The following is an 18,744-nucleotide window of genomic DNA, read 5'->3' as shown; positions in this document are numbered from 1 at the left end:
AGCATTATGAAACTGTTAAGTAGGAGCACTTGGGTGGCTCAGTGGTTGAGCTTCTGCCTTTGGCTCACTGGGATCGAGCCCTGCATTGGGCTCCCCGGGCCCGGGGAGCCTGCTTCTCCTGCTGCCTGTATATCTGCTTCTCTCTCTGTATCTCTCATGAATATATAAATAAAATGTTAAAAAAAAAAAAAAAGAAACTGATAAGTAGCGCAGTTAAGCCAAGATGGTGATAATTAAACTCTCTGTGATTACAACTGCCAGTGAATTTATTAAACAATCTGAAGATTTTGTTTAAGCTTAAAACTAGAACTATAAAGTTCAAAGCAAATTTATTCATGAGAGGCAGAGAAAAAGAGAGAGAGAGAGAGGCAGAGAAACAGGCAGAGAGAGAAGCAGGCTCCATGCAGGGAGCCCGACGTGGGACTCGATCCGGGACTCCAGAATTATGCCTTGGGCTGAAGGCAGGCGCTAAACTGTGGAGCCACCCAGGGATCCCCCTTAAAAAGTTTTTATGGGGGCAGCCCGGGTGGCTCAGCGGTTTAGCGCCTGCCTTCAGCCCAGAGCGTGATCCTGGAGACCTGGGATCGAGTCCCATGTCGGGCTCCCTGCATGGAGCCTGCTTCTCCCTCTGCCTGTGTCTCTGCCTCTCCCTCTCTCTCTTTGTGTCTCTCATAAATAAATGAATAAAATCTTTAAAAAAAAAAGTTTTTATGGGCTTATTGCAAATCATTGTATTAACTCTTCAGTGGGAGTACAAAGCTGTAGAGACTAATGTCATAGCTAGACTTTCTTTTCTTTTCTTTTTTTTTTTTTAAGATTTTATTTATTCATGAGACAGAGAGAGAGAGAGAGAGAGGCAGAGACACAGGCAGAGGGAGAAGCAGGCTCCATGCCAGAAGCCTGACGTGGAACTCGATCCCAGGTCTCCAGGATCACACCCTGGGCTGAAGCAACGCTAAACCTCTGCCCTAGACTTTCTAGGGGCTGCCCTAGACTTTCTTCTTGGAGTGGTAATTGGTCTTTATCAATTCCTGATACTTGAGTTAGTTGTAGGCTGCCAGCCGAAATGTAGCCATATCAGAAAGTAAAGGAAAAACCTAATGTGGCAGGCAAAGGAGTATTGCAGATGTATGTTTTTGAAGTAAAGTTTAGAAGTAATATTTTCAAGCTCCAAAGTTTTTAAGATAGGCAAATATTGCTTCTAACATTGGAAGAAACTATAATCTTGTGCGAATTAAATTATAGTGATGGGGATGCCTGGGTGGCTCAGCGGTTGAGTGTCTGCCTTCGGCTCAAGGCGTGATCCCTGGGTCCTGGGACCAAGTCCCACATTGTGCTCCTTGCATGGAGCCTGCTTCTCCCTCTGCCTGTGTGCGCCCCTCTCTCTCTCTCTCTCTCTCTCTCTGTCTCTCAGGAATAAATAAAATTTTCAAAAAAATCTTAAATAAATAAGAGAATCTTGAATGAATGAATGAATGAATTTGATATGGGGTTGATGATTGGAGAGGATAAAAGAATTTAGGTCTCCAGGGATCCCTGGGTGGCGCAGCGGTTTGGCGCCTGCCTTTGGCCCAGGGCGCGATCCTGGAGACCCGGGATCGAATCCCACATCAGGCTCCCGGTGCATGGAGCCTGCTTCTCCCTCTGCCTATGTCTCTGCCTCTCTCTCTTTCTCTCTCTGTGACTATCATAAATAAATAAAAATTAAAAAAAAAAAAAAAAAAAAAAAAGAATTTAGGTCTCTGGTTTTGCTATTCATGTTGGCATAGTAGAATTCTGTTATATATCATTTGGTATCATAATGCATAAGAACAGGCTATAATAGATAGTCAATAATTGCTTTGTTATAGGATATGTGATTTACCATATAATATTTCTGCATCAATTTGATGAGAATTTAATAATGAGTGATTTTATAGTAGGATTCTATTGCTTTTTGTCTCTTGCTCTTTTTTTGATAATTATACTTACCTCTATCAACTTTTCAATATGATATGAGAATATTATTAAAAGTGACTTTTTTTCCCCCTTAGGACCAGCCACCTTATTCTAACTACAATTCTAATTATTGGAATTCTCCTGCACGACATAGAGCTCCATACCCAAGTACATATCCTGTAAGACCGGAAATGCAAGGCCAGGTATGAACTAAAATTGACAGACTTCCTGAAATTTTTTAAAAAGATTTTATTTATTTATTTTAAAGAGAGAGAGAGAGAGAGGTGTGTCACGTGGGGGGAGAAACAGAGGGAGAGGGAGGGAGAAAGAATCTCAAGCAGATTACAGGCTGAGCTCAGAGCCTGACCTGGGGGCTGATCTCAGGATCCTGAGATTATGACCTGAGCCAAAACCAAGAGTTGGATGTTCCACCAACAAGTGACCTAGGTTTTTTTTTCTTAATGTATTGGTTTATTTTCAAAACCCGCGGAGATGTCAGTGTGTGGCGTTTTGTTATTTATCGGATTCTATCCTAATAAAGGATAGAATAATAAAGTCTGATAGAATTATCCTTTGACTCCTTTTTGACTCAGAAGTAAAGAAATATCTAGGCAAATATCTATACAAGATACCTTAAGGCATAATATATTACTTCTTAGGACCTGGAAACAAAAAATATAAAATGACTTAGTGTTTTATTTTTATTTTTTTTTTTTAAGATTTTTTTTTTTTTAATTCATTCATGAGAGACACAGAGAGAGAGGCAGAGACACAGGCAGAGGGAGAAGCAGGCTCCATGCGGGGAGCCCGATGCGGGACTTGATCCCAGGACTTCAGGATCACGCCCTGGGCCCAAGGCAGGAGCTCAACCACTGAGCCACGCAGACATCCCATGTACTTAGTTTTTTAAGTTTGACTTTTTTTTTTTTGAAATATAATTGACATGTAACATTATATTAGTTTCAGGTATATAATGTAATGATTTGCTATTTGTGTATGTTGTGAAATGATCACCACAATTAGGTCTAGTTAATGTCTGTCACCACATATAATTACAATTTTTTCTTCTGATGAGAACTTTTACAATTTATTCTGTTAGCAACTTTCAAGTATGCAGTACGGTATTAACTATAGTCATCATGCTGTGTATAACATCCTCATGACTTATAGTTGGAAGTTTGTACCTTTGACCCTCCATTCACCCATTTGTACCTCTGGTCCCACTTCTAGTAATCATCAGTCTGTTCTCTGAATGTAAGATTTTTTTTTCCTAAGATTCCACATATGAGTGAAATCATAGGATATTTGTCTTTTTCTTTCTTTTTTAAAGATTTTAATTACTTTATTTGAAAGAAAGAGAGCACATACGTAGGGGGAGTAGCAGAGGGAGAGGGAAAAGCAGATTCCTCACTTCTCGCTAGGACCTAAGGATCATGACCTGAACCGAAGGCAGATGCACAACTGACTGAGCCACCCGGGTGCCCTGATATTTGTCTTTCTCTGACTTATTTTGATCCTTGTTGTTGGAAGAGGCAAGATTTCCTTTTTTTTTTTTTTTTTTAAGATTTCCTTTTTTATAGCCAAATAATAGTAAATTGTTTATATATACACAGTTTCTTTATTCATCCATCAATAGATACTTAGGTTGCTGTTATAAATAATGCTGCAATTGGGGATCCCTGGGTGGCTTAGCGGTTTAGTGCCTGCCTTCAGCCCGGGGCATGGTCCTGGAGTCCTGGGATTGAGTCCCACATCAGGCTCCCTGGATGGGGTCTGCTTTTCCCCCTGCCTGTCTCTGCCCTCTCTCTCTCTCTCTCTCTCTCTCTCTCTCTCGAATAAATAAAATCTTAAAAAATAATGCTGCAATGAACATGGGGATGCAGGTATCTTTTCAAGTTAGTGTTTTTGTTTCCTTTGGATATGTTATAAGTAGTAGCTTTGCTGGATCATTCTATCGTTAACTTTTTTTTTTTTTTTTTTAAGATTTTATTTATTCATGAGAGACACAGAGAGAGAGGGGCAAAGACACAGGCAGAGGGAGAAGCAGGCCCCATGCAGGGAGCTCAACGTGGGACTTGATCCCAGGTCTCCAGGATCAGACCCTGGGCTGAAGGCAGTGCTAAACCACTGGGCCACTGGGCCTGCCCTATTTTTAACTTTTTGAGGAACCTCCAAACTTTTTTCTTTCCGTAGTGGCTGTACCAAATTACATTCCAACCAGCAATGCTCAAGGGTTCCCTTTTCTCCACATCCTCACCAACACTTGTTATTTCTTTTCTTTTTAATAGTAACCATTTTAACGAGTGTGGGGTGATATCTCATTGTGGTTTGGTTTGCATTTCCCTGATGATGAGTGATGTTGAAGCACCTTTTCAGGTGCCTGTTGGCCATCTGGAGGTCTTCTTTGGAAAAGTGTTTAGGTCATCTGCCTATTCTAATAGGATTGTTTGCTTTTTTGGTATTGAGTTTTATGAGTTCTTTATATATTTTAGATATTAACTTCTTATCAAATATCTGATTTGAAAATATTTTCTTCTATTTAGTACATTGCCTTTTCATTCTGTTGGTGGTTTCCTTTGCTGTGCAGAAGCTTTTTTAGTTTGATGTAGTTCCTACTTGTTATTTTTACTTTTGTTACTTTTTCTTTTGGTGTCAAAAAATTGTACTCTTAGGACAAATATTTAATTTTAAATATTTCAAGCATACTGAAAAAGAACAGAAAATGTGTACATCTTTTTGTCCAGCAGTTTGCCACATTTGGAAAAAGAATTTCAGATTTTTTTTAAGATTTTTTATTTATTTATTCATGAGAGACAGAGAGAGAGAGGAAGAGAGAGAGAGGCAGAGACACAGGCAGAGGGAGGAGCAGGCTCCATGCAGGGTGCCTAACGTGAGACTCGATCCCAGGTCTCCAGAATCACACCCTGGACTGAAGGCGGCGCTAAACTGCTAAGCCATCCGGACTGCCTTTGTTTCAGATTTTTAAAAAGAAGTAAAACAAATAGAGTTGAAGTCACATAAAATACTTCTTTCTATTTCCTGAGGTTATATTTATTATCTCATATGTGTTTTTATGCTGTATTACTAATATGTGCGTTTACATAGTATTATTTACCATGTTTTTAAACTTGATGTGAATAGTTCCATATTAGCATTCTCCTGCAGCTTTCTTTTTTACTTGACATTGTTTTCACTTTTTTGTTGTACACATTTGAGGGAAGAACTTCTCTAGGGTTTGGTATTTTGAGGTTTTGGTGTGTATGCTTATTAAGTATAGCCAAATTACTTGTCACAGTGGTTGTATCATCATGGAAATGAGGAAATGTTTATAGTTAGTCTTCCATCATCTGGCCACCTTAGTAAAGCAATAATTGTCACATTTTTATATTTCCTTCCACTTTTTTTCCTGTCTATATACCATATTTCTAAATGCAAGTAATTTTTATTTTTAAATTTTTAAAAAGATTTTATTTTTAAGTAATCTCTCCACCCAATGTGGGGCTCAAACTCCAAACCCCAAGATCAAGAATTGCACAGTCTTTCAACTGAGCCAGCTAGGCACCACTGAAAATAAACTTTTTAAGAAAAGATTTTATTTTTTTATTCATGACAGACACAGAGAGAGAGGCAGAGACATAGGCAGAGGGAGAAGCAGGCTTGCCGCTGAGTAGGAGCCCAATGTGGGACTCCATCCTAGGTCCATGACCTAGCCAAAGGCAGACGCTCAACTGCTGAGCCACCAAGGTGCCCTTTGAAAATAATTTTTAAAAACATGATGTAGTATATACAATTTTTTAAAAGTAATCTCTACACTCAATGTGAGGCTCGAACTTATAACCCCAAGATCAAGAGTCATACACTCTACCTACTGAGCCAGTCACGTGCTTCTGTAGTATATACAGTTTGTTTGTTTGTTTATTTAATATTTTATTTATTTATTCATGATAGAGACACAGGCAGAGGGAGAGGGAGGAGCAGGCTCCATGCAGGGAGTCTGACATGGGACTCGATCCTGGGACTCCAGGATCAAGCCCTAGGCTGAAGACAGGAGCTTAAACCACTGAGCCACCCAGGCTGCCCAGTATATACAGTTTTAAAGCAGCTGCATTTAAGCAGCTTTCAAAGAATTTGAATTTTAGACCCAGGTCAGAATTTTCTGTAAACTGATGTTCTCTGCAGAATTAAATTTTCAGATCACCATAAAGCATACTAATGTAATTCTCCTGATAGTTTTCAAATGTCAAATACTATGTTCAATTCTGTTCTAATTTTCTGTTGGTGTGGGGGCTGAAATAATAAAAATAAGTTTTTTTTTAAGTATTTTTAAAATTTTATTTATGTATGATAGTCACATAGAGAGCGAGAGAGATAGAGAGGCAGAGACATAGGCAGAGGGAGAAGCAGGCTCCATGCACCGGGAGCCCGATGTGGGTGGGATTCAATCCCGGGTCTCCAGGATCGCGCCCTGGGCCAAAGGCAGGTGCTAAACCGCTGAGCCACCCAGGGATCCCTAAAAATAAGTTTCTTTATGGGGCTGAATAATTAGTTCATTACCAAAAAATCATTTCCCTTTTTTCTCATTAATTTGGTGATACATGCCTTTAAGATTGATTTTTTTTTTAAGATTTTATTTATTTATTCATGAGAGACACAGAGAGCCACCCAGGCCCTCTTGAATAGCTTGTAGTTTTTTTTTTTTTTTTAATTTTTTAAAAAAGATTTTATTTATTCATGAGAGACACAGAGAGGCAGAGACATAGGCAGAGGGCAAAGCAGGCTTCTCTCAGGGAGCCTGATGTGGGACTTGATCCCAGAACTCTGGAATGAAAACCAGAGCTGAAGGCAGACGCTCAACCACTGAGCCACTCAGGTGTCCCTTAAGATTGATTTTGAGCTAGAAGAGCCTATTAAAGTGTTGTTTTTTTTTTTAAGATTTTATTTATTTATTCATGGGGGGGTGGGGCAGAGACGCAGGCAGAGGGAGGAGAAACAGGCTCCATGCCAGGAGCCCAACACAGGACTCAATCCCAGGTCTCCGGGATCATGCCCTGAGTCAAAGGCAGATGCTCAACTGCTGAGCCACCCAGGCGTCCCCCTATTAAAGTTTAGAGCAAGATTTATGTACTTAAAAAAACATAAAAGCAATTGATTTTTTTTTATTTTATTTTTTTTTTATTTATGATAGTCACACAGAGAGAGAGAGAGAGAGAGGCAGAGACATAGGCAGAGGGAGAAGCAGGCTCCATTCCCTGGGAGCCTGACATGGGATTCGATCCTGGGTCTCCAGGATCGTGCCCTGGGCCAAAGGCAGGCACTAAACCGCTGCGCCACCCAGGGTTCCCGCAATTGATTTTTCTTAATGATTATGTGTACATGAACTTTAGGATAAGGTTGATAGGAGACTGTGGGATACAAAATAAAAAAAAACATTGTATTTGTGTCATCTGCATTCCTATGACTGAAATTGAGAAGCAGGCATTGTTATTGCTTAATGTGATATGCATGTAATTTAGCCATATTTCATAAAATTCACCCTGAAATGTACACAATTAATCTGTTTTTATTTTATTCACAAGGTTCTGCATCTGTCCTCATTGTCTATTCCAGACATTTCCATCATCCCAAACATTTTCATCATCCCAGTTAAAAACAATGTACCTATCACCCCATTCTTCTCTCCCCTTAGCCCCTGGCAAACTTTAATATATTTGTTATTTCTATGGATTTGCCTATTCCAGACATGTCATATTAACAGAATCATATATTTGATATCTTGTGACTGGCTTCTTTCTTTTAGCATAATGTTGATCCATGTTGTGGCAATGTACTGCTACTTTGTTTCTTTCTGTGGCCAAATACTGTCCATTCTATGGATATAACACATTTTATCCATTCATCGGTTGATAGAAATAGGTTTTTTTCACTTTTTGGCTGTTATGAATAATGCTATTATAAACATTTGTGTGCTTATTTTTATGTGGACATATGTTTTTTCAGTTCTCTTGATTATATATGTAGGAGTGGAGATGCTGGTCATATGGTAGCTCTGCTGTGTTTAACAGTTTGAAGAACTGGCAAGATTCTAAGAAAACTGAAGTCCTTTGATAGCATTCTGAATTGAGAAACCATGATACAAAAAGACATTGGTTAGAACCTGTAACACTTTTTCATTCAATTTGAAGAGGAATTGGGTTGTAAAATATAGCCTATTAAGAACTGTGGTCAGGGCAGCCCGGGGGGCTCAGTGGTTTAGTGCCACCTTCAGCCCAGGGCATGATCCTAGAGACCCGGGATCGAGTCCCACATCAGGCTCCCTGCATGGAGCCTGCTTCTCCCTCAGCCTGTGTCTTTGCGCCTCTCTCTCTCTCTCTCTCTCTCTCTTTCTCTCAAATAAATAAATAAATAAATAAATAAAATCTTAAAAAAAAGAACGTGGGCTTTGGGGTCAGATCTGGTTTCACTTCTTGATCTTGCCATAATAATGACAACAGTGATATTATAAATAATTATCATTTATTGAGCATACTAGGGCCAGACACTATGCTATGGATATCATCTCATTTAATTTTCATGGTAATCCTACAAGGTAAGTTTATGATTTCCAATTTTATTGGAGAAACTAAAGCTCAGAGAGGTCAAAGACAGAGCTAGGTCTGTCTCTTTAGTCTTCTCTTCTCTCAGTTGTATCATATTTATTCTTTGTCTAGCCCTTCCCACCAGTTTCCTAGAACCCCTCCCAGGGAGTGGGCACAAGTTCTCTGCTGTTAGGTAGAATTGTTAGGTATACTTATGGAAGTGTTTGAGAAGCACTGCTCTGAGGTCATCACTTCATCATGCTTTACAGCATACTCTCATTGTTACAACACAGACTCTACAGTGATAATCTGCATTTAATATGTGGTCATAATATGTGAGAGAAAGAATGCTTCAGAGATTGCTTAGGGAGTTCATATTTTCATTAGTTACTGATCTTTTTCCTTACCAAAGTTTTTAAAGTTTAGTACTAAGCCAGGGCATTTCAGTTCTTCTATTCAGTCATCTTTTTTTTTTTTTCTCTCAACTTTGCTTTTTTACAGAGTTTGAATTCTTATACAAATGGAGCATATGGCCCACCATACCCCACTGGCCCTGGGGCAAATACTGCCTCATACTCTGGGGCTTATTACACACCTGGATATACTCAGAGCAATTACTCCCCAGAGGTTCCAAGCACTTACCGTTCACCTGGCAACAGCCCAGCCCCAGTCTCCCGTTGGCTGTATCCTCAGCAGGATTGTCAGACTGAAGCAGCCCCTCTTAGGGGGCAGGTCTCAGGATATCCTGCTTCACAGGTGAGCGGTTTTCTGGTGGGTTTTTGTATTTTAATATTCTATGAGTGAGGGGTGCCTGGGTGGTTCAGTCGGTTAAGCATCTGGCTCTTGATATCAGCTCAGGTCTTGATTTCAGGGTCATGAGTTCAAGCCTTTCACTGAACTTAAAAAAAATTCTGCAAGTGATACCATGTTTATTTTTCTGTCCACTTCAAAGGGAGTTCTAATCATGTATATTTGTGTTTCATTATAGCATAAGGATCCACTCATTTATAATATCATGGGACAGACATGCTATGCTTTTGCCATTGAATTTTAAGCTTTTTCCCTCTGAGTTTGTCACTGAATCTGCCCCTCATATCTTTGGAACCAAGCTTTTTATAAGGCTTGGAGAAATAACTATGGCTAATTAGAGATGCTACGGCTTAGCCCAGTAGCCTCTAATGTATACTCTGTTAAGCAGAAAGGAAGCATCTCAGTCTGTTTATATTAGAGTATTTTTGTTACTTTAAGGGTTTTTTTTTTTTTTAGCAGTGACCAGCATATTTCCTTCCTCTCAATCTAGAACCCTGGAATGGCCCTGCCTCATTATCCTTATGGGGATGGTAATCGTAGTGTTCCACAACCAGGACCAACTGTACGACCACAAGAGGACTCATGGGCTTCTCCTGGTGCTTATGGAATGGGAACCCGTTACCCCTGGCCTTCAGCTGCACCCTCAGCACCACCTGGGAATCTCTACATGAATGACAGTACTTCGTCATGGGCCAGCAGCTCCTCCTCTCAGTCACCTCCTTCACCAGCACCCCAGCAGCCCAAGGTAGGAGACCTTCTAAACATTGTTCTTACAATGTTTGGGTAATTGAGAGAGCACAACATGGAAATTTTCTGCATTAGTGTGTGTTAAATGGGGACTAATTGCAAAAAGTTGGTGATTACTGCCTATAGCTTTACCTAACCAGGTTTCTTTTTTCTTTGAATAAACTTTATTTTTTAGAGCAGTTTTAGATTCACATCTTTTTTGGAAAAGACAGAGAAATGTTCATTTACTGTTTGTTGTACTACTATCTGAATGTTAAACAAAATCAAAGATTATATTTTATTACCTCCATCTGTAGACCAAAGATGATACCAGTGTGAAATTGTATAAACCCTAGATTTTTTTTTTTAATTTATTTACTCATGAGAGACACAGAGACAGAGAGAGGTAGAACACAGGCAGAGGGAGAAGCAGGCTCCACACAGGAAGCCTGACATGGGACTCGACCCTGGGTCTCCAGGATCACGCCCTGGGCTGAAGGCGGCACTAAACTGCTGAGCCACCAGGGCTGCCCTAAACCCTAGATTTGAACATCATTTGCCTGTGGGTGGGTTCCTTTTTCATCTTAAAAAGGTTTTAACTCTTTAGGGGAAAAACTATCTAATTCCTGTTTATTTATTAAGTCACTGTGGAATGTGAGGTGGGAAGATAGATTATGAGGTGTTCATGATGATGAGCACTTCAGGGTAGATTCCAACCATTATACTCAGGCATTCTCTGCCTTTTACTTGACAGAGCACTTCTTTTATCTTTTTTAGGGCTTTGTTTTTCTCAAATGATTAAGGACGGAAGTCCAGTTTTGTTAGTACGTTCGTGGTCAGGTGAAAAATGTAGGCTAACAGATCTGGTATTGATGGATTCCCATTAAAACAGCTCTTTTCCTCTCTTTGCTCTCCCACCCCCAGGACTCCTCATACCCCTATAGCCAGTCCGACCAAGGAATGAACCGGCACAACTTCCCTTGCAATGTCCATCAGTACGAGTCCTCGGGAACAGTGAACAGTGATCATTCAGATCTTTTGGATTCCCAAGTCCAATATAGTGCAGAGCCTCAGCTGTATGGTAATGCTACCAACGAACACCCAAGCAGTCAAGATCAGAATGATAATCTTCCTGAAGAGTGTTTATCTTCAGATGAAGGTACTCCCCCAAGTATTAAAAAAATCATACATGTGCTGGAGAAGGTCCAGTATCTCGAGCAAGAAGTAGAAGAGTTCGTAGGGAAAAAGACAGACAAAGCGTACTGGCTTCTGGAAGAAATGCTAACCAAGGAGCTTTTGGAACTGGATTCAGTTGAAACTGGGGGCCAGGACTCTGTCCGGCAGGCCAGGAAAGAGGCTGTTTGTAAAATCCAGGCCATACTGGAAAAGTTGGAAAAAAAAGGATTATGAAGGATTTAGAACAAAGGGGAAGCCTGTTACTAACTTGACCAAAGAACTCTTGATTTTGGTTAATTAGCCCTCTTTTTGAAATGCTTGTTGGTGACGAGAAGCAATACATTCCAACTTTCCTTTGATTAAAACTTGAAAAACTGGTAAAGGACTTGAAAGAACATTTTAGTTATGAGTTGTTTTCAGTTTTCAGACCAATGAATGTAATAGGAAACTGTGGAGTTACCGTTATTGCCAAGTAGACTCACTCCTTAAGAAATTTGTGGATATCTACAAGCTGCTTCTTATCAGCAGGAGGGAAACACGCTTTATGTAACAGGCTTATCAAAAATCGACCAGATGAGACTGGATATAATCTGAGGCAAACAGGCTCTGTTTTTTTAACCATCTGGATTACTTGTCACATTTTTGTACATTGTGACTGCTTTCAACATACACTTCATGTGTAAATTACAGCTTGGACTTTAGCCCTCTTGGACCTCTGTTTTGTTTTGTTATTTGCAGTTCATAAATATAGTATTATTCTCTACTTCTTGGTACGTTTTGTAGTAATATGTTTAATATAATTATTCATGAGACTATATTGACAGCCAGATAGTATGGCAGTTCTGAATGAATTTATATCTTTTCACCACTTGAACATATTGCAATGTGTACTGAGTTCTTGAGGTACATTGGCCCCTTTTTTGTATAGATCATTAAGGTAGCGTTTTACCACTTCTAGTTTTAATGTTAATACTAGAAGGCGAATTGGGAGATGGCAAAGGCACAGGAATAAATGTTTGTGGCCATTTTCTTTTTTGCTTTTTTATTGTATTTGGATAAAGATCCACCTTAAAATTGCCCTTCCCTATCCCTTAATTATCTTTTCACTACTGTTGCTTCCATGTAGAGCATTATGATAGATACAGATAAAAAAATTAAATGCCACAGTTAGTAGGAATAACTGCAAAAGTAATGTGACCACTTGGAAATGTACTTCTCTATCTAAAATAATTAGTTTCATCATGGGGATCCCTATGAGCAGATTTCAGCTCAGTTTATAATAAAAAACAATGAGGGTAAACAGAATTCATGCTCAGGGAATGAATCAGCCATAGTAAGAGTGGAAAATTTTCTTTTAAAGGTAGATTTGATATTTACCTTTATTTCCCTATGACAAATTGTTTTATTAAAAAAAGATGTTGGTTACCATTAATAATGGTCATTTCAGAGCCAGATTTAAGAAAGGGATATTGAAATGGTCTTAGTTGGGCTTGCTTGGGTAGCTCTATGCTATGGTGTAGAAGAGACTTAGGTAAATGGTAAATGACTTACTTTTTCTATTGGAAGTGAGTTCTGGTATACAGTATCTGTTATTGGAAAAACAGCTGTTTCTTAATAAGATATCTAAATGATAACTTTTTTCTAGACTATGAGGCCTATAAGTAATGATAAATCTGTCAGCCATCTCCTCTCCTTTTTTTTTTTTTTAAAAGTGGGCTCCATGCCCAATGTGGAAGCCCTGTGTGGGGCTTTAACTCCCAACCCTGAGATCAAGAGTTGGCCATCCAACTGACTGAGCCAGGCACCTCCATCTCCTCTCCTTTTAAACAAAACCAAACACATGATGAGAAGAAATGGAGTAAAAATACTGGCTGGGTCTTACGGATGGGATGAGTGATTTTATAAGATAATATGGTGACAATTTTATTCTAGGATTTTCTTTTTTGGCCTAATACAGGAATGTTTAAAAAAAAAAAAAAAAAAGGCTTCCTATGAAAATTAGAAAATTGTACTTGAAACTAAAAATTTAGAAAGGGGAGAACCTTAAAGCTGACTTAGTGAGACAGTGACTAATTCAGGAGAAAACACTGCTATTTAACTGAAGACCCAAGATACCAATTTCCACAAAGTCTCGATGTTTATACACACACACACACACACACATACACACACATTATGCACATATATATGTGTGTATGTTTTTTAGCAGTTTTTTTTTTAATTTTGAGATAATTTTAAACCTAAGGAGTTGTAAAATTAGTAGTTTCTGTATACTCTTCACTGAACTTCCCCTTATGTTAAATAATATCTTACATAACCATAGAACAATTGTCAAATTAAGAAATTAGTCTTGATACAATATTGTTAACTAAAGTAGAGATTTAAAAAAGTAGAGATTTTCTTGTTTTTTTCACTGATGTCCTTCTGTTGTTCCAAGATCCCATGCAGAATCCTACCTTGCATTTAGTTGTCATGTCTCTGTAGTGTCCTCCCAATCTGTGACAGTGTATGATAACACCTGATGTCACAATGTGTTTCTGGTGTTGTTAACCTTAATCTCTAAGGTGGCATTTGCTAGGATTCTCTACTGTAAAATTACATTTTTCTTTGTAATGACTAAATATTTGCTGGAGATACTTTGAGATTATGCAAATATCCTGTTTCTGCTTAAACTATTGCCCACTCATTTTCACATCCATTGCCAGATCTTGCTTGTGTCAGTTACTACTACTGTGGTGTTCTAATGGTGATTCTCTGTTTTTCTCAATCTTCTACATTTATTAATTGGAATTCTTCTGTAAGGAAAGGTTATCGCATTTGGATAAGTCAGGATTAAGTACAAACTTAGAATTTAAAGATGTAAACCATTTAAAATGATAACAAAAACAAATATCAAAGAAAGGAAAGCTAAATTGGTAATCTGTTTCAGAAAATATAATGAACTTAAGAAGGAAAATGGTATTTATGATCTGTGGGTTTGGTTCAATATTTGACCTAGTATTGACTTCAGATTGAATTTAAAATATTCTCGGAGTTTCACATATGGACTTTCTAAAAGTATCTTAATTTATATTACTTTGGGGATAGTTTTTGTCAAAATCTTGAATAAAGTTACCCAGACCTGGCATGTTAAACACAGCTATGTCTTCTTTATAATATGCCACTATTGTTTCATATATAAATGCCATATATATTTAGTATTTAGACAAATATGCCCTAATGAAGTTTCTGGATGATGGGTTATGCTAGTGTCTACATTGTTGGAGATCTTCTAAATGCCTGCCTTTTTTTTTTTTTAAAGATTTATTTCTCCATTCATGAGAGACCCACACACACAGAGAGGAGGCAGAGACATAGGCAGAGGAAGAACCAGGCTTCTCACAGGAAGCCTGATGGTGGGACTCGATCCCCAGACCTTGGGATCATGCCCTGAGCCAAAGGCAGATGCTCAACTGCTGAGGCACCCAGGTGTCCCTAAATGCTTTCAAAATAGATTTTGAAAACAGTTCTTTAGTGTTTTGTTTTTTAAGATTTTACCTATTTGTTAGGGAGAGAGAGAGAGTACAAGCAGGGGGAGAAACAGAGGGAGAAGGAGAATCGGACTCTCTGTTGAGCATGAAACCTGACTCAGGGCTCCATCCTAGGACTCTGGGGTCATGACCTGAGCTGAAGGCAGGTATTTAACTGACTGAGCCACCCAGGCGCCCCAGTTCTTTACTGGTTAATGTAATACTATTAAAGGTAGGCAGATTTAAAATAAAGTTGAAGACTATAGATTACATTGGCATTTACAAAAAAGATTTTTGGGAAATGGATAATTGATGACTGGAATTATAATTCTATGTAAGTTATAAAGAGTCAGTTCTGTGACAAGGACCATGCTCCTGCTCCCAGTACCTTGTTCTCTTCTACAAAAGCAAGTACTTTCAACTGAGTCTTTAACAAATTATCTCCATATTTTTGTTGTTCTATTGTTTTTTTAGTTACTATTATCTTTTACTTCTAATCTTTATTATTTCCTTCCTTCTCCTACTTTTGAGTTTTGTTATTGTTTTTCTGGCTTCTTTGGGTGTTATCTCCATATTTTAATTTTTTATTTATTTTTTTAAAGGTTTTATTTTTTTAAGTAATCTCTACACCCAGTGTGGGGCTTGAACTTATAATAACCTAAGATCAAGAGTTGCACAGTCCACGGACTAAGCTAGCCAGGCACCTCTCCATATTTTTTAGTGAACATAATTGTGCTTCTTTTGATTTACCAGAAGCCTCTACTCTATAGAGGCTGAAGGTTTAGGTTTATCTCTCTGCTCTTACCATACACACATCTCAGTCCTCATCCTCCGAAACTCAAAAGCTACTCCCCCCAATCTAGTTATATGATGATTTTGTTGTACATTATTATGACCATGTAAATGCTAACCAGAGCTGTCATGTTGTAAACTGTGATTACTCTACCTTTCCTGAACAACTCCCTTTTTTTCCCTGCAGTTAATCATTTGCCCACATACTTATAGCTAATTTTGATGTCAAACCCTCCATCATTTGTGTAAATCTTCTTTTAAGATGTTCAGATTGGGCAGACCTGGTGGTCCAGTGGTTTAGCACTGCCTGCAGCCCGGGGTGCAGTCCTGGAGACCCAGGATCGAGTCCCATGTCGGGCTCCCTGCATGGAGCCTGCTTCTACCTCTGCCTGTGTCTCTGCCTCTCCCTCTCTCTGGGTCTTTCATGAATAAATAAATAAAATCTTAAAAAAAAAAAAAAGATGTTCAGATATGTATTTTATCAATTTCAAACTCCTGAAGTAGTCTACCCTGGAGCCTTCTGACTAGAGAACTGGTAGGTTCTGAGTGCATATTATCATTCTGGGATCTACTTACCCTGGGGATTCTCTTTGCTTCTCCTGCTGGTTTTCTGTTTTCTGTAGTTTGTCTTTTTCTTAATTTATTCTGTCAGTTAGGTAGAGCATATTCTCTGGTAGCTTCCTGCAAAAGGTTGCCTGAGAAATCGTTTTTTTACATCTTGCATATTTGAAAATGTATTTTTATGATCCTTTGTATAAAACCCTTCTCTCTGGAAGCTTGTATGATATTTTTGTCTCATGTTCTGAAATTTTCTAGCAGTATAGCTTTGGTGTGGGTTTTGTGCATTTTACTGGGCACATTTTACTCTGGAAACTCATACCCTAAGTCCTAAGACATTGTCTTGATTTTGTGTGTTTATTTTCCCCCTCCATCACCCTCATCTCTGTTAACTCTTTCTAGAATTTCTGTTATAGACCTCTTAGACTGGTTTGGTTTTTTTTAAGAGAGAGAGGGACAGAGTCGGGGAGGGGAGGACAGGAGAATCTTAAGCAGACTCCATGCCCAACACAGAACCTGATGCGGGCCTTGATCTCAATCCTGAGATCATGACCTGAGCGAAAATCAAGAGTTAGATGCTTAACCCAATGAGCCACCCAGGCACCCCTAGAGTGGTTCTTTGATTCACTTTTTTTTTTTTTTTACTTTTTGCCTTTCTCCTGTACTTTGTGGGAGCTTTACTTGCCTTTATCTTCTAAATCACTGAATTTTACATTTCTGTATATTTTTAAATTTTAAGAATTTTTTTGTTCTCTATATTCCTTTATGGAATTCTGATTTTGTTTGCAGTTGTAGTATGTTCTGAGGATGATCAGTGATAATTTCTCAAGGTTTCCTTTTTACTAAATAATGGATTTCCTCCAAAATTGCTTTTTCCTTTCTTTTTTGATCTCTATCTTAATCATGCTAGAGATATTTTCTCCGATGTCTGTTAGTTCTTGACTGTGTTATACTGGAGACCTAAAATTATTTCTAGAAAATGCTTCCTATTTTGCTTTTATTTTTTTCAAAATCTCTGTTGGGAATAGCTCTTTTACATCTGAAATTAGGAAGGGAGGATTGTCTGAATAATTTTTTTTTTCTTAAGATTATTTATTCATGAGAGACACAGAAGCAGAGACAGAGGGCGAAGCAGGCTCCCTACTGGGAGCCTGATGCAGGACTTGATCCCAGGACCCTGGGATCACAACCTGAGCAAAGGCAGACACTCCACCGCTGAGCCACTCAGGCATCTCTGTCTGAATAATTTACATTGCTGTGTGTAAATGGGAGATTTTATATTCAATGTGGCTTTCTCATCAGGAGTAGTGGGCACATTTGTTGTAATTAAATGTGAGGGAGAGGAGGTACCAGCTCAGAGAGTGAGGATTTAGGGGTTTCTGAGATCAGCACACATTTTCTGCCAGTCAACTCTTAAATGTCTTTATATTTTGCAATATATACTTTGTCTTCATAGGCTAATGTTAAGAATAGTATTGTCTAATAAATTATAGGACTCCTAGTTACATTTGGGTTTCAGATAAATAACAATCACTTTTAAAAACAAATACATTCCAAATAGTATATGGGACATCTAATAACTAAAAATGCCTGTTTTCCTGAAATTTAGATTTACTGGGGGTACTGTATTTTTTAAAGTTCTTATTTTGGATACTTGTAGATTCACCTGCTGTTTAATTATTTTTTTAAGATTCTATTTATTTATTCATGAGAGAGAGAGAGAAAGAGGCAGAGACACAGGCAGAGGGAGAAGCAGACTCCATGCAGGGAGCCTGATGTGGAACTCCATCCTGGGACTCCAGGATCACGCCCTGGGCCAAAGGCAGGCGCTAAACCGCTGAGCCACCCAGGGATTCCCTCACATGCTGTTTTAAATAATGCACAGCTTTCATGTACCTTTTACCCAGTTTCCTGCAATGGTAATGTTTTGCAAAACTTACTGCAGTGTCACAACTAGCATATTGACACTGATATAGTCAATATACGGAACGATTCCACCACCACATATATTCTTTCTATTGACACCTACTTATCCTTTCCCACCATACTAAACCCATGGCAATCAGTTTCCCATTTCAAGAATGTTATATAAGTAGAATTATACAGTTTTGTAACCATTAGAGATTGGCTCTCTTTCACTCAGTGTAATTCCTTTGAGATTCATGTGAATTGTTTCCTGTATCAGTAGTTCTTTTTTATTGCTAAGTCTATGATGTGGATACCACAGTTCAATCACTTACCTATTAAAGACATACAAATTTCCAATTTGGGGCTATTATGAATAAAGCTGTTATGTAGATTCATGTACAGGTTTTTGTGTGGACATGGTTTTAATTTCTTTGGAAAAATGCCCAGGAATGCAGCTCTGGGTCATAGTGTAGTTGCATGCTTAATTTTGTAGGAAATTACCAAACTTTTCTAGAGTGGTTGCACCATTTTACATTCCTTCCAGCATGGATGATTTTCTTCACATCCTTGCCAGTATTTGATGATGTCACTATTTTTTATTTTAAGTGTTCTGATAGATATGTATCGATACCTCATTGTGGTTTAATTTGCATTTCCTTAGTAGTTAATGATGTTGAACATCTCTGCATGTGCTTATTTGCCACCTGTATATCCTCCCGTGAAATGTCTGTGTGGGTTTTTTGCTCATTTTA

General features: G+C 38.5%; 1 protein-coding gene across 4 annotated transcripts in view; it reads left to right on the top strand.

The window, feature by feature from the left end:
• The window catches only part of BAG4 (BAG cochaperone 4), a 32,809-nt gene extending 14,418 nt beyond the window's left edge, over positions 1 to 18,391 (top strand). For 2 of the 4 annotated variants that reach the window (XM_025430903.3, XM_025430747.3), the window contains exons 2-5: positions 2,034 to 2,141; positions 9,015 to 9,269; positions 9,814 to 10,068; positions 10,974 to 18,391. In XM_025430903.3, coding sequence (XP_025286688.1) covers positions 2,034 to 2,141; positions 9,015 to 9,269; positions 9,814 to 10,068; positions 10,974 to 11,459 — 1,104 coding nt within the window. In that variant the 3' untranslated portion in view covers positions 11,460 to 18,391. The remainder of the gene's footprint in view (positions 1 to 2,033; positions 2,142 to 9,014; positions 9,270 to 9,813; positions 10,069 to 10,973) is intronic. The other 2 variants (XM_049094725.1, XM_049094726.1) reach the window with 2 other exon arrangements.
• The last annotated feature ends 353 nt before the right edge of the window (positions 18,392 to 18,744 follow it).

The sequence above is a fragment of the Canis lupus genome, chromosome 16, assembly GCF_003254725.2.
Source record: "Canis lupus dingo isolate Sandy chromosome 16, ASM325472v2, whole genome shotgun sequence".
NCBI lineage: Eukaryota > Metazoa > Chordata > Mammalia > Carnivora > Canidae > Canis > Canis lupus.
This window is presented reverse-complemented; position numbering and strand designations above follow the sequence as displayed.